This window comes from Heptranchias perlo, chromosome 24, assembly GCF_035084215.1.
Source record: "Heptranchias perlo isolate sHepPer1 chromosome 24, sHepPer1.hap1, whole genome shotgun sequence".
In the NCBI taxonomy this organism is placed as follows: domain Eukaryota; kingdom Metazoa; phylum Chordata; class Chondrichthyes; order Hexanchiformes; family Hexanchidae; genus Heptranchias; species Heptranchias perlo.
The window spans coordinates 29848569-29864484 of record NC_090348.1 but is presented as its reverse complement, the minus strand read 5'-3'; the positions used below and the strand labels follow the sequence as shown (position 1 = coordinate 29864484).

Sequence of the window (15916 nt, the reverse complement as noted above, 5' to 3'; positions counted from 1 at the left end):
TAGTTCTAGATTCCCCTATGAGGGGAAACATCCTCTCAGCATTTACCCTGTCAAGCCCCTTCAGAATCCTATGTTTCAATAAGACCTCCTCTCATTCTTCTAAACTCCAGTGAGTATAGGCCCAGACTGCTCAATCTTTCCTCATAAGAAAACCCTTCCATACCCGGAATCAACCGAGTGAACCTTCTCTGAACCGCCTCCAATGCAAGTATATCCTTCCTTAAATAAGGGGACCAAACCTGTACACATTACTCTAGGTGTGGTCTCACCAGCACCCTGTACAGTTGTAGCAAGACTTCCCTGCTTTTATACTCCATCCCCCTTGAAATAAAGGCTAATATTCCATTTGCCTTCCCAATTATCTGCTGCACCTGTATGCTAACTTTTTGTGTTTCATATACGAGGACACCCAAATCCCTCTGAACCGCAGCATTCTGTAGTCTTTCTCCATTTATATAATATTTTGCTTTTTTATTCTTCCTACCAAAGTGGATAACTTCACATTTTCCCACATCATACTCCATCTGCCAAATTTTTGCCCACTCGCTTAACCTTTCTATATCCCTTTACAGACACTTTGGTCCCAATATTACCAGGGAGGCGGGTTGGCAACGGGGGGTTGACTGGGCGTATGGGTAACCCGCCCAGCAAAATCGGTGGGTTCCCCACGCGATCGCGAGTAAATTAAAGTCACTTACCTTGGCTTCCGGGTTTCCCTTCACAGTGGGCGGACTGCGCACCCGCATCACAGGCTGACAGCTAGAGGAGCCCTATTTAAAGGGGCAGTCCTCCAATGCTGCTCCTGCAGCAAACAGCCAAAATTACAGCATGGAGCAGCCCAGGGGAAAGGCTGCTCCCAGGTTTAATGATGCCTCACTCCAGGTCTTACTGGATGGGGTGAGGAGGAGGGAGATCTTCTACCGGGCGGACGGGAGGAAGTGGCCTGCCTCTGCCACCAAGAAGGCCTGGCTCAAAATGACAGAGGAGGTCACCACAACCAGCAACATATCACGCATCTGGATACAGTGCTGGAAACGCTTCAATGACCTAACTAGGTCAGCCAAAGTGAGCACACTTACTCATTCTCCTACACTCCGTCTTCCACATCACCGCCCCCACCCCACAACTCCTTCTGCACTGCCAACACTACTCCATCACATCATTCCTCACACCCAGTCAAACCTCATCCTCAATTTACCTGCACTTACTCACCTCCCCAGTACTCATCCCACCACTACCACTCAACCCAATCCTCATACAATCTCATGGCTCTGTCTCATACTCACCCTCTGATGCATCTCTTTCACGGTCACCCTCACCCAACCTGCCACTACCTCTGCTGCAGCCACAGGGGATGCATCACGTATGAGTAGTAGGAAGCATAAGGCAAAGGTTGCGTGAGCACAAAGGGGATGCACAAGGGTGTTTGACGGTTTGTCATGTTTTTTATTTATATTTGATTTTGGTTCAACTCACATTAAATATTATATTGTCACCACTACTGCCACGTCTTGGCCATTCTTGACTGGCTTGTGCAATAAGTCCCTTTCATGAGGTTCTCCATGAACACCCAAACTTGATGCCACCCATTGGGTCACCCTGCAGTGGCTGTATGTGTAGTTGCACGACTATTTTGTGCAGGTGCCTGTGGCGCAGCACTGTGTTGTGGAGCTCCACGTGGCGGAGGTGGACGGCGAGGCTGGTGATGTTGCTCGTCCTCGGATGAAGTGATGAATGCAGCCATGGCGCCCCCCCCATCCTGACGGTGTGAGTTTGAGGGGGTCCGCAAAGTAGGTATATGTGTTTGCACAGCAGAATTTAGGGTATAAATTAATAATTTTGAGTGGAAAGACAAAGGTGTTGCAGCTAAAACTTTGTCTGAAGTGACAGAGAGCCCTGCTGCAATAAATGAGGTATTCCCCCCAACAGTCAAAAAATCCTTTGCTGGCTGCTGGCTGAAACACGTCTGCTTCAACAGGGAGTGTTTCCCACAGCACGGGAAACACGTTGAGGATCCAGGAAAATTGCACCCCTGCCAAAATCTCCGGTCAATGATGTCTGTCAAGTACCTCAACTAGGTAAGTAAGTATTTAAATTGTCATCCCGCCGGCTTTAATTGCCGGTGGGAGTTCCGCATGTGGGAGCTGTGCAAGCACCTGAACGCGTCACTGGGGAACCCGGAAGTGAGCGGGTTGAAGCCGGGCTCCGGACCCACTCCGGGATTCCCCGATTTTACGAGCCCCCCCACCCCCAACGCACCAGCTCTGCCATCCTAAAATCAACCGCTTTGTGTCCTCCTCACAACTTACTTTTCCACCTATTTTTGTATCATCAGCAAATTTGGCCACAGTATACTTGCTTCCTTCATCCAAGTCACTGATATAGATAGTAAATAGTTACAGGTTGCCATCCTGAAAATGACCCCTTTATCCCGATTCTGTTTTCTGTTAGTTAGCCAATCCTCTATACATGCTAATATATTACCCCCAACACCATGAGCTCTTACCTTGTGCAGTAACCTTTTATGTGGCACCTTGATGCCTCTTGGATATCCAAATACACTACATCTACTGGTTCCCCTTTATCCACCCTGCTCGTTACTTCCTCAAAGATGTCTAATAAATTTGTCAAACACTATTTCCCTTTCATAAAACCATATTGACACTCTTTGATTTTATTTTGAATCTCCAAATATCCTGCTACTACTTCCTTAATAATCGATTCTAGCATTTTCCCAATGACAGATGTTAGGCTAATTGGCCTATTTCTGCTTTCTATCTCCCTCCTTTCTTGAATAGGGGCGTTACATTTGCGCTTTTCCAATCTGCTGGGACCTTTCCAGAATCTAGTGAATTTTGGAAGATTAAAACCAATGCATCCACTATCTCTGTAGCCACTTCTTTTAAGATCCTCGGATGCAAGCCATTGGGTCCAGGGGACTTGTCAGCCTGCAGACCCATTAGTTTGCCTAGTACTTTTTCTCTAATGATAGTGATTGTTTTTAGATCCCCCCTCCCCTTTGCCCCTTGATTATCTACTATTATTCGTATGCTTTTAGTGTCTTCTACTGTGAAGACAGATACAAAATATCTGTTCAATGCCTCTGCCATTTCCTTGTTTTTCATTATTATTTACCCAGTCTCATCCTCCAAGGGACCTATACTTACTTTAGCTACTCTCTTCGTTTTTATATACTTGTAAAAGCTCTTACTGTCAGTTTTTATATTTCTTGCTAGTTTACTCTCAATCTATTTTCTCCCTCTTTATTTTTTAGTCCTCCTTTGCTGGTTTCTAAAGTTTTCCCAATCTTCGGGCTTACTACTAATCTTTGCCATGTTGTATGCCTTTTCTTTTAACTTCATACCATCCTTAACTTCCTTAGTTAGCAATGGTTGGTACACCCTTCTTGTGAAGTATTTCCTCCTTCCTAGGATATATTTTTGTTGATGGTCATAAAATATCTTTTTAAATGTCTGCCACTGTTTATCCACAGTCATATATTCCAATTTGTTTTCCCAGTCCACTTTAGCCAACTCTGTCCTCATGCCATTGTAATTGCCCTTATTTAGGTTTCAGATCCAAGATCCTCACTCTCAAACTGGATGTGAAATTCTATCATATTATGATCACTGTTTCCTAAGGGACCCTTTACTTTGAGGTCATTAATTAATCCTGTCTCATTACCCATTACTAGATCTAAAATGGCGTGTTCCCTGGTTGGTTCCACAACGTATTGTTCTAAGAAACAGTCCCGAATACAATCTATGAACTCATCCTCAGGGCTACTTTTGCCAATTTGATTTGTCCAATCTATATGAAAGTTAAAATCATCCACGATTATTGCATTAACTTTTTTACAAGTCCCCATTATTTCTTGATTTATATTTTGCCCTACAGTGTAGCTACTGTTAGGGGGCCTATAGACTACTCCCACCAATGATTTCTTACCCTTGCTATTTCTTACCTCCACCCAAATTGATTCTACATCTTGATCTTCTGAGCCAAGATCATTTCTCACTTTTGTACCAATTTCATCCTTTATTAACAGAACTACCCCACTACCTTTTCCTTTCTTCCTATACCCCTGAATATTCAGTTTCCACCTTGGTCACTTTGCAACCAGGTCTCTGCAATGGCAACGAGATCATACACATTTGTTTCTATTTGTGCTGTCAATTCATCTATCTTATTACGAATGCTGCCCGCATTCAGATAAAGAACCTCTAATTTTGTCTTTTTACCATTTTTTCCTACTCTGACCCCATTTGCTGGTGCACTCTTATGTTTGTTCGCTCTGTCCCTTCCTGTCACACCCTGGTTACCATTACCTCTATCTCTTCCCTGTACTACTTCTTTGTCCTTTCTCTTCAACATTCTAAATTCTGCCCCCCCCCCCACCCCACCCATTTAGTTTAAAGCCCTATCTACAGCCCTAGTTATTTGATTCACCAGAACACTGGTCCCAGCATGGTTCAGGTGAAGCCCGTCCTGATGGAACAGCTCTCTCTTTCTTCCTGCACTTCATCCATGTTCTTGATGCTGTGCGCCTGGCATTGACTTTGTCCCCTACTACCTCGAGCATATGTCTAGAGGGCCTCTTGCCCCCTGCTGCGGATATATGATGCCCCTCCTTCTATCCACCTCTTACAGCAAGGTCTCTAGTGCAACAGCAGAGAACCTTGGTGCAGGCTCTCTCCCAGGCCCAGTACAAACTCAGATGGGCAGATTGGTGAGGTCTGGTGTGCAGATTGGAGGATGTGGGATTTAGTAGTGCGCAACCTTTATTCAATGTTTTAACATAACGCAACAGTTTTTTTTTATTCGTTCATGGGATGTGGGCATCACTGGCAAGGCCAGCATTTATTGCCCATCCCTGGTTGCCCATGAGAAGGTGGTGGTGAGCCGCCTTCTTGAACCGCTGCAGTATGTGTGGTGAAGGTTCTCCTACAGTGCTGTTAGGAAGGGAGTTCCAGGATTTTGACCCAGCGATGATGAAGGAACGGCGATATATTTCCAAATCGGGATGGTGTGTGACTTGGAGGGGAACATGCAAGTGGTGTTGTTCCCATGTGCCTGCTGCCCTTGTCCTTCTAGGTGGTAGAGGTCGCCGGTTTGGGAGGTGCTGTCGAAGAAGCCTTGGCAAGTTGCTGCAGTGCATCCTGTAGATGGTACACACTGCAGCCACTATGCACCGGTGGTGAAGGGAGTGAATGTTTAGGGTGGTGGATGGGGTGCCAATCAAGCGGGCTGCTTTGTCCTGGATGGTGTCGAGCTTCGAGTATTGTTGGAGCTGCACTCATCCAGGCAAGTGGAGAGTATTCCATCACACTCCTGACTTGTGCATTGTAGATGGTGGAAAGGCTTTGGGGAGTCAGGAGGTGAGTCTCTCGCCGCAGAATACCCAGCCTCTGGTCTGCTCTTGTAGCCACAGTATTTATTTAGCTGGTCCAGTTAAGTTTCTGGTCAATGGTGACCCCCAGGATGTTGATGGTGGGGGATTCGGCGATGGTAATGCCGTTGAACGTAAAGGGGAGGTGGTTAGACTCTCTCTTGTTGGAGATGGTCATTGCCTGGCACTTGTCTGGCGCGAATGTTACTTGCCACTTATCAGCCCAAGACTGGATGTTGTCCAGGTCTTGCTGCATACAGGCATGGACTGCTTCATTAACTGAGGGTTTGCGAATGGAACCGAACACTGTGTAATCATCAGTGAACAGCACCATTTCTGACCTTATGATGGAGGGAAGGTCATTGATGAAGCAGCTGAAGATGGTTGGGCCTAGGACACTGCCCTGAGGAACTCATGCAGCAATGTCCTGGGGCTGAGATGATTGTCCTCTAACAACCACTGCCATCTTCCTTTGTGCTAGGTATGACTCCAGCCACTGGAGAGTTTTCCCCGATTCCCATTGACTTCAATTTTACTAGGGCTCCTTGGTGAGTGTGTAAATATAGGGACGGGACCTGCATCTGTGTTTTACGTATGCGATGTCTGATCTCTGTTCGGACTCCGTGCGTAACTGTATCTTATATTTTGCAAATAAGAGGTGCAGGCTGCCTTTAAGTGGTGTTAGCCACTCGTGCTATCTGGGCCCCCTGCTGGTGAGCAGCCACTCAACAGCGCAGCTAGGCCTGGCTGCTCGCAACTATCAGGTAAATCACCAGGCAGCACAAACGTTATGATGCGGCAGATTGGTGAGGTCTGGTGTGCAGATTGGAGGATGTGGGATTTAGTAGTGCGCAACCTTTATTCAATGTTTTAACATAACACAACAGTTTTTTTTTTATTCGTTCATGGGATGTGGGCATCACTGGCAAGGCCAGCATTTATTGCCCATCCCTGGTTGCCCATGAGAAGGTGGTGGTGAGCCGCCTTCTTGAACCGCTGCAGTATGTGTGGTGAAGGTTCTCCTACAGTGCTGTTAGGAAGGGAGTTCCAGGATAATCGCGTATTGCGACACCCACATCCAGTTTCGGGGATTATCCAATATAACCCCCATTGAATACCTATACATTGTCCAGTTTCTAAATATTTTGGAGTTAGTGTCAGCTTGATTCCATTGTTAATACTCTTGCCTAAGTCACGATGTTATGGGTTCAAACCCCACTATGACTTGATCACATAATCTAGGCTGACACTTTAGTGCAGTACTAGGAAGTGCTGCATTGTTAGAGTGCTAGCTTTCAGATGTCATGTTAAACCAAGGCCCCATCTGTCTGCTCCAATGGACGTAAAAGATCCACCATTTGAAGAAGAGCAGTGACTTCTTCCAGTGTCCTGGCCAACATTTCTCCCCCAACCAACATCATCAAAAACAGATTATGTGATGACTCATTCATTTGCTGCTAATGGGGACTTGTATGCAAATGGGGCTGCCACATTTGCCTACATAATAAAATGACTGCACTTTAAAAGTAATCCATTGGTTGTAAAGTGTTTTGGGACATCATGAGTGGGTGAAAAGCACTACATAAATACAAGTTCTTCTATTCAATCCAGTGAGATACAAAAAGTGAGGAAGCAGTAATACTATTGAGCTACCACATTGCAAGAGTAGATTTTTCTAACTGAAACACAGTAAATATCATTACCTTCAGCTTTTCTTGGTTAGCAACATTCATGGAGAGATTATTCAGGGCATTCATTGCCTTAACTTTGATTGACATGACTTCATCAAGCAAGCAATTTGCAATGACATTGAGACCACCTAAATTGCGAATAAGATCCTGAAAATATGAAGGGAGCAGTCAATTTAAGAATCCTTACTTACAATATATTTTTAGGAAAATCAATGTAGCCTTTGTGTTTTAATGTAATATTAAAGAAGTAAACGATGTAATATCATTTGAAATTCACATCAGCTCAGAAAAATATTGTGAATTTTGTTTTAGCAGATGGAAAATTTCTTCAAAGTCTGGTATTCCAAGAATATATATACACACTAAGTACAAGTATAGGATTAGAACAACTTTGTTCTAGACTTTTCTCCTTTTTATTCGTTCATGGGATGTGAGCGTCACTGACAAGGCCAGCATTTATTACCCATCCCTAATTGCCCTTGAGAAGGTGGTGGTGAGCCGCCTTCTTGAACCGCCGCAGTCCGTGTGGTGAAGGTTCTCCCACAGCGCTGTTAGGAAGGGAGTTCCAGGATTTTGACCCAGCGACGATGAAGGAACGGCGCTATATCAGAACTGATCCTTAAAATCTGTTTCATTCTTTTTTTAAATGGATGGCAAATGCAATTGGGTTTACCTGATTAATAGTGAATGCAGCACTGTTACCTACAGTCACCAGTGCAAGTTCTCGAGTGGAAGCATCTGAGGTCCCCTGAAGTAGGCCTAGAACCACTTGTAGATGTTGCTGTTCCAGGCCATCAGGATGTTTTGCAAGCACACCCCCTGGGAGGAGAGGAGGAAACAACACATTAATGCTTTTAAAACAAAAAATGGCTCCATTCAGTCCCTTCTTGTCTTTTATTGCTGGGTAGAGTTATTCTCAATTCTTGGATAAGAATGTAAAATAAACACAAAGGCTTCTGTCAAAAGCTGATGAGGGTCAAAAAAGCAACCTAAACCGAAGGCTAAAGACAAATACAATGGTAATAGCCATTTTAGGAAAGAATTGACCTAATGACTCTAGGGTTACCTCTCTGTGTACTCTACTGCGATTAGCTGATAAACTCCAAGCTGATTTACACACCTGGGATGGAACAAAACAGAAGACGATAGGTCATTCATCAAAGACTCAGCTCAGCCATTTCGCAACTTTTATTTTGAAAGGCCAGCATGTGAGTAATATTGGCCCAGAATTTGATGAAAACTTGCGCTATAGTAATGGTGTTCTAGCACAGAAGTTTCAGGAAATTATGGCGAGAGTGACTTGTGCTATTACTTATGCCATGCCATAATTTCCTGGGACTTTTGCACTTCCGTTGCCCCTTGCCGAAAGCAGCTAGGAGGCAATTATCATTGCTCTGCTCCCATTAAAATCAATGCCGATAATGAATTTGCTGCATTTAAGCCATTCTTCATGCCGCTGCCACTTAAACAGAAAAATAATGTTGCTGGAGTCCTGGCAGTGGTGCGATTTATGGACTTGTATTTGAGAAAGCAGGTTGTTTTATTTCCCAGGCTTTGGAAGTTCTTGTGGCGCTCAGCAAGCCACACACGAACTCTTGCCTATTGACCCAAATTAACATGCAATGAACGTTATTGGAAAATAATCTAAGCAATCAGGTCTTTCTCTTAATACAAAGCTAGTGACTTGGGAAGTAGCCTGATCCTTTGAGAGATATATTCGTGTCTCCTGACTCCACGAATCCAAGAAATACCCTGATCACAGTCACTTTAATACCAGTAGCCACTTAAAATCCTGCCCTTAAAGAGACAATAGTCATTTGTTATACGACCCAAAGCGCAGATAGAGATATCTGCAATTAAAAGTCTGCACAAATCACTGTTTTCATTATAGTTTTAAAAAATCCGATAAATAATTTTCATCTTGGTGGTGTGTCTCCAATTTCAAGAAAGCAACACACAAATAAATGTATTATCTAAATGAATAGATACAAAATACCTTAACAACAAAATTGAATTATTTATCTCTTTAAAATGTGATCCACAACTAAATTTAAGCAGTATATTTCTGATTACTATAGCTGAAGATATGAGGCTGGAATGAAATTAGCAGTAATTACTCGTCTTTATGATATTTTCAATCAGCGGTAAATAGCTTTCCATCTAACAAAGAATATATAGCAAACAGTCGTATAGAAGACAACTCAATCTTCCCTTAATTCCTTTACTGTTGTAAAAGCTGGATGTGTTCAGCAGCATTTGACAGCCCAGGGAATCACAAACCAAGTGATAGCTTCCATCTAAAATCATAGACCACCAACCCCTCGATCTTAGCTCTACTCTAGCTGCAGAATATGTTAGCGCATTTTAAAACCAGCTTAATAAACAAATTGCCTTACTTTATGTACTTTAGTCTCATTTTGTATCATGTTTTGGAAAAAACATTTTTGTAGCATTGATGTTGAGTTGAAAGATAAATTGTACTGTTTGTGGTGGGATCAATATATTGGCCATTGATTGCGCTGCTTCTGATTTGCCGCTAGCTTGCTGCGGCATATTCTAATTAGTTCTCCCGCAAATTTTGGCGTAAATTCACTACTGGAAAATTGGGGGGGGTGCGGTTCGCCATTATATCACCCTTACAGCAAATTCCGGGCCATCATTAAATGGTGCGAAGGACTGTTGATTTTCTCTTCTTTTCCTCCCTCCCTCCATGTCTGTCCGAATTAAAAAATCATATCCACTCCCCCCAGAAAAATGAAGCTATTTTTGGTCCCCATAACAGCAATGTATGGCAAGGTCATTTCACAAAGTGACACCAGCCACTCCATCCCAGCAAAGAGTTAGCTGAGCATGACAGGAGATGAGAAATGGCATAAGCATTCCACTGCACTACACATTCATTCAGAATTAGAACTACCAAGCAAAAGCAGACTTGTGCTCAATGTCTAAATTTAGTTTCAGTTTCCACATTAATCAAACAGATGTTCAAGAACAGTATAATTTTCTCCTCAATATATATTGGATTGAATTACAACTTCCAGGATGCTTTTTCACTGCTAAAATATGCCAATATCTGTCCCCTGGGCATTAAAACAATGTAATTCATGCAAGGCATGTCATTTTGCTTTTGTATTTCCAGCATTTTGTTTTTATTTAGGGTCCAGGAAGCTGTGGAAGCTACATCATTCGGGTCTTGAGGGAAGTGGCAGTAGGGATTGTGGATGCTTTGGTAATAATTTTCCAAAATTCTCTGGACTCGGCAAAGGTCCCGGCAGATTGGAAAACTGCTAATGTAACACCCTTATTTAAAAAGGGTAGTAGGCAGAAGGCTGGAAATTATAGACCAGTTAGCCTAACATCTGTGGTGGGTAAAATTTTGGAGTCTATTATTAAGGAAACAGTAGCGGAACATTTGGATAAACATAATTTAATAGGACAAAGTCAGCATGGCTTTACGAAGGGGAAGTCATGTCTGACAAATTTGCTTGAGTTCTTTGAGGACATAACGTACAGGGTGGATAAAGGGGAACCAGTGGACGTAGTGTATTTAGACTTCCAGAAGGCATTCGACAAGGTGCCACATAAAAGATTATTGCTCAAGATAAAGAATCACTGGATTGCGGGTAATATTCTGGCATGGGTGGAGGATTGGTTATCTAACAGGAAGCAGAGAGTTGGGATAAATGGTTCATTCTCGGACTGGCAACCAGTAGCCAGTGGTGTTCCGCAGGGGTCGGTGCTGGGTCCCCAACTCTTTACAATCTATATTAACGATTTGGAGGAGGGGACCGAGTGTAACATATCAAAGTTTGCAGATGATACAAAGATGGGAGGGAAAGTAGAGAGTGAGGAGGACATAAAAAACCTACAAGGGGATACAGACAGGCTGGGTGAGTGGGTGGAGATTTGGCAGATGCAATACAATATTGGAAAATGTGAGGTTATGCACTTTGGCAGGAAAAATCAGAGGGCAAGTTATTATCTTAATGGCGAGAAACTGGGAAGTACTGCAGTACAAAGGGATCTGGGGGTCCTAGTGCAAGAAAATCAAAAGGTTAGTATGCAGGTGCAGCAGGTGATCAAGAAGGCCAACGGAATGTTGGCTTTTATTGCTAGGGGGATAGAATATAAAAACAGGGAGGTATTGCTGCAGTTATATAAGGTATTGGTGAGACCGCACCTGGAATACTACATACAGTTTTGGTCTCCATACTTAAGAAAAGACATACTTGCTCTCGAGGCAGTACAAAGAAGGTTCACTCGGTTAATCTCGGGGATGAGGGGGCGGACATATGAGGAGAGGTTGAGTAGATTGGGACTCTACTCATTGGAGTTCAGAAGAATGAGAGGCGATCTTATTGAAACATATAAGATTGTGAAGGGGCTTGATTGGGTGGATGCGGTAAGGATGTTCCCAAGGATGGGTGAAACTAGAACGAGGGGGCATAATCTTAGAATAAGGGGCTGCTCTTTCAAAACTGAGATGAGGAGAAACTTCTTCACTCAGAGGGTAGTAGGTCTGTGGAATTTGCTGCCCCAGGAAGCTGCGGAAGCTACATCATTAAATAAATTTAAAACAGAAATAGACAGTTTCCTAGAAGTAAAGGGAATTAGGGGTTACGGGGAGCGGGCAGGAAATTGGACATGAATTTAGATTTGAGGTTAGGATCAGATCAGCCATGATCTTATTGAATGGCGGAGCAGGCTCGAGGGGCCGATTGGCCTACTCCTGCTCCTATTTCTTATGTTCTTACTTATGTTCTATTTCACATTTACAAACTTTATTTTAATTTGCAGTTTACGTTAAATGTTTAGTTTGTATAGCCTACACATTTTGTGGTATATGTGCTCTATTCATTAGATGCAATGAAAATAACAAAAAATTACTGCAAAAAGGTGGTGCTGCAGAAACCACCTGCATATACTGCAGAGCAAATTCCACAGCAGAGAAAAGATTGCACATGACTTTGTTTCAATCCACTGTATCTTCCCCAAAGACTGCGGAAAGTACTTAAAGCCATAAGCATAAAACTGCTTGATGGTCTTGTGTACTTTCCACAGCCATTAGGGGATAACATCTTCTGCGACCATGGAGCATTTTCTCTCTTTGCCCTCCCCGAGGTGGTCAACCTCTTTGCAGTGTTCAATGTGGCTGATCATAGCATTCTCCTCCATTTGCCTCTCTTCTACTGACCAACTCCGTGTGACTGGCCTTGTGAGGTTCTATCTGTCCGAGTGCAGCTAGCACATCTCCAACACTGGCTTCTCTTCTCACCTCTGCACCTTACTTCTGGAACCCCAAAGGATTTATCCTGCCCCCCCTAGCCTTCCTCATCTACATGCTGCCCCTTGGTGACATCTACAAGCACAGCCCGAGCTTCATAATGTTGGTGATAACCATCTCTCCATCACTTCCTTTGACTTCAAGACCACCTCTAAGCGGTCAGATTGTCTAACTGACATCAAGGGCCCGATTTTACCAGGGGTGTGGGTTCTCAGCGGGTGGTCAGTCGGGCTCGTGAAAAACGCGCCGTCCGAATTGAGTGCGTTGCGCGCGCGATCGCGGCATAATTGAGGCAATTAGCCGGCAGGTACGGGTTCCCCGCTTCTCAGCTGCGTGCCGGCGGCCTGCGCATGCGCATTGACGTCTGAGCGATGGTGGAGCTCTATTTAAAGGGGCAGTCCACCAAAGCCCCTCCAGTCACAACCTAGAGTCCATGCAGGATGGAGGAGCGCAGGGGTAAGGCTGCTCCCCGATTCACGGACCACGCCCTCCAGGTGCTGCTGGACAGGGTCCGCATGAGGAGGGAGACGCTGTTCCCCACCGATGGAAGGAGGTGCCCTGCCAGCGCCACCAAGAGGGCATGGGAGGAGGTGGCGTCGGAGGTCACAAGCAGGGGCAACACCACCCGGAATTGGATTCAGTGCCGGAAGAGATTCAGTGACCTCACCAGGTCCGGGAAAGTGAGTACACTAACGCACTCTGCGTCACTCCGTCTTCCACATCACCTCAAACACCTCACAACCCCATCTCCACTGACAGCACAGCGCTCCCGCACCAATCCTCACAGCCACCCAACTATCATCCTCACAGTGCCTGCACGTACCCACCGTCCCTGTCCCCACTCGACCACTACCACACACCCCAATGCCCATACAATGGGATGGCCATGTGGCACACGCATCCTCCCATCCATCTGCCACACGCTCAACCCACTCACACCAATGCTTGAAGCGTCTCACATTGCAATCATCACTCAATAACGTTTTTGTGTTTTGCCCTCACAGGAGAAGAGGTGCAAGAACGCACGCGAAAGGGCACGCACTGGAGGGGGCCCGCCACACGAGGTGGCTCTGACAGACGCCGAGGTCGAGGCGTTGGAGATCAGCCACACGCTGCATTGCCTGTCCGTGGCGGATGGCGAGGCTGGTTCTGGCAAAACGGCCGGTAAGGGAAAGCTGGCACTCAGCACTCATGAGTGCGAATGATCTTAGCATCACATGGCATATGCCGCACCGCCACATTTGGTCACATGCCTGATATTGCCCTCTGTTGTCTTCCAGGGCCGTCTGCGATCGACGTTTCGGTTGAGGGGGATTCCTCAGAGGACATGCCTGTCTCTGAGGGTGCATCGTCACACATGAGCCTTGCATCCACCAGCGCAGATACACACAACTCGGTGGGTCCCCCCCCCACCTCAGTTAGTTGGGATTGCACATGGTGAGTCACCGCGCACACGTGAGCATGAGCAGACCCTGGAGGCAGGGTCAGCCGCGGAGGGTCCGCATCGGTGGGAGCACTCTTCTCCAGGCTCAGCTCAGCCGGACCCAGATGCTGAACCCAGGGGGCCACCAGTCAAAAGGAGAGTCGTCGAGGGGCATCAGCACATTGCCGAGGTACTGGGAGAGGTGCCACGCGCACTCTCCGCAATCGCACGGAGGATGGAGGAGTCCAACTCCTGCATGAGGGGAATGGTGGCACAGGTGCAGGAGGGTATCGCCGAGATAGTGTCACAGGGACGTGAAGGCATCTCCGAGATAGTGTCGCGGGTAGGTGTGGGAACGTCTGCGGTGGAGGACAGGCTAGCCTCCCTCTAGCGTCATGCACAGCTCACCAATGAGTCCATCCAGCCCCTCACAACGGCTGTTCGGATTCAGGGTGAGCAACATTCTGCCGCCATCAACAGGTTGACAGATACATTGGAGGTGGCCTTGCAAGGTCTCACCCACGTCATCCAAACTGCCGTCCAGCAGGGTGGAAGGGGTGATGTGGGCCTTGGCCATGAGAGGGAAGATGGTGAACGGGGAAATGGAAGTGTGGACACTACTCAAGGCGCCCCCACGTCTCACCCGTTGCTCCCCTCTCAACCAGTGCCCGCAATAGTCCATCCTCTCCAGGTGGCCGAGTCTGCCCCTGCACAGGTGCAGGAGGAGCAGTCTGTGGAGGTGCCGGGGCGTCGGCCCAAAGCATCTACCAGGTCAGGGCACGAACAGGAGCAACCTGCCACCACCTCTGCTGGAGCCACAGGGGTAGCACCACGTAGGGGTACAAGGAAACGAAAACCCAAAGTTCCGTGAGCACACAGGGATTGCACCAGAGTGTTTGTCTATTTGTTATCTTTTTATTTCCAGTCTTTGAATGGCAACACAAAATAAACTCACTTTTTCTCACCGATGCTGCCACCTCTTGTCCATAATTCTGCGGCTTGTGCAATATGTCCCTTCCGTGCGCCTCATCATGACGACGACCACCCCGTCCCACCCATTGGGCATAATACAGTGGGTGCAGGTGTACAGGCACCACTCTTCTGTGGAAGAAGCCTGTATGGACCCTCGTCTGTGCACGTTATGACACGTGAATGCCTCACACAGTGTGATGTTAGGAGAACCGTTGGCATATGAGTGCCTCCCTGGCTTGACGAGCACGCAGGTGAGCCGGTGTTCGGGCCACGGGTCGTTCCTCCTCCTCTCGCTCGTACTCCTCCTCTTCCTCCTCCTCCTGATTGTCGTCCTCAATGTGGGTGGCGGGTGTGCATGGGGCCTCCTCCAGCAGCACCCCTTTTTGTAGTGCCATGTTATGCAGGGCACAGCAGACAACTATAATTCGTCCCAGTGGCGTGTATTGGAGCGCTCCCCCGGAACGATCAAGGCACCTGAAGCACATCTTGAGCAGCCCTATAGCCTGCTCAATTGTAAGACCTGGTAGCAATGTGGCTGTCATTATATCGACGCTGCGGCTCGGTAATGGGGTTCCTCAGAGGTGTCATAAGCCACGTGTGCAGGGGATATCCCTTGTCACCGAGGAGCCAGCCGTTGCCGGTGTTGGGTGCGTGGAAGAGGGGCGGGACGGTGGACTCCCTGAGGACGAAGGCATCGTGGCAGCTGCCAGGGTATCTGGCGCACATGTGTAGGAATCTCTGGCGGTGGTCACAAATGAGCTGGGCGTTCATGGAGTGATACCCTTTCCTGTTGATGAACAGCCCTGGCTCATGAGGAGGTGCCCGTATTGCTATGTGGGTGCAATCGATTACACCCTGCACCCGTGGGAAGCCAGCCACATCATGGAATCCAACCGCCCTCTCCGTCTGGCTGCGCTCATCCATGGCGAAGTTGATGTAGGTCGAGGCCCTGCGGAACAACCCATCGGTGACCTGCCTTATGCACTTGTGTGCAGACGACTGAGAGACCCCGGTGATGTCCCCCGTGGCACCCTGGAAGGATCCGGAGGCGAAGAAGTTGAGGGCAGTGGTGACTTTGACGGCGACGGGTAAGAAGATGCTGCTTGGTCCATCCGGGAGCAGCTCGTCATTGAGGAGGCTGCAGATGTCGGCGACTA

The 15916-nt window shown here is 46.7% G+C and overlaps 1 protein-coding gene across 1 annotated transcript in view; it reads right to left on the bottom strand.

The window, feature by feature from the left end:
• armc10 (armadillo repeat containing 10) overlaps window positions 1–15916 on the bottom strand; it is a 33223-nt gene that overhangs the window by 14882 nt on the left and 2425 nt on the right. The window contains exons 2-3 of the mRNA XM_068004999.1: window positions 7754–7899; window positions 7093–7227 (exon numbers count right to left, since the gene is read on the bottom strand). Coding sequence (XP_067861100.1) covers window positions 7093–7227; window positions 7754–7899 — 281 coding nt within the window. The remainder of the gene's footprint in view (window positions 1–7092; window positions 7228–7753; window positions 7900–15916) is intronic.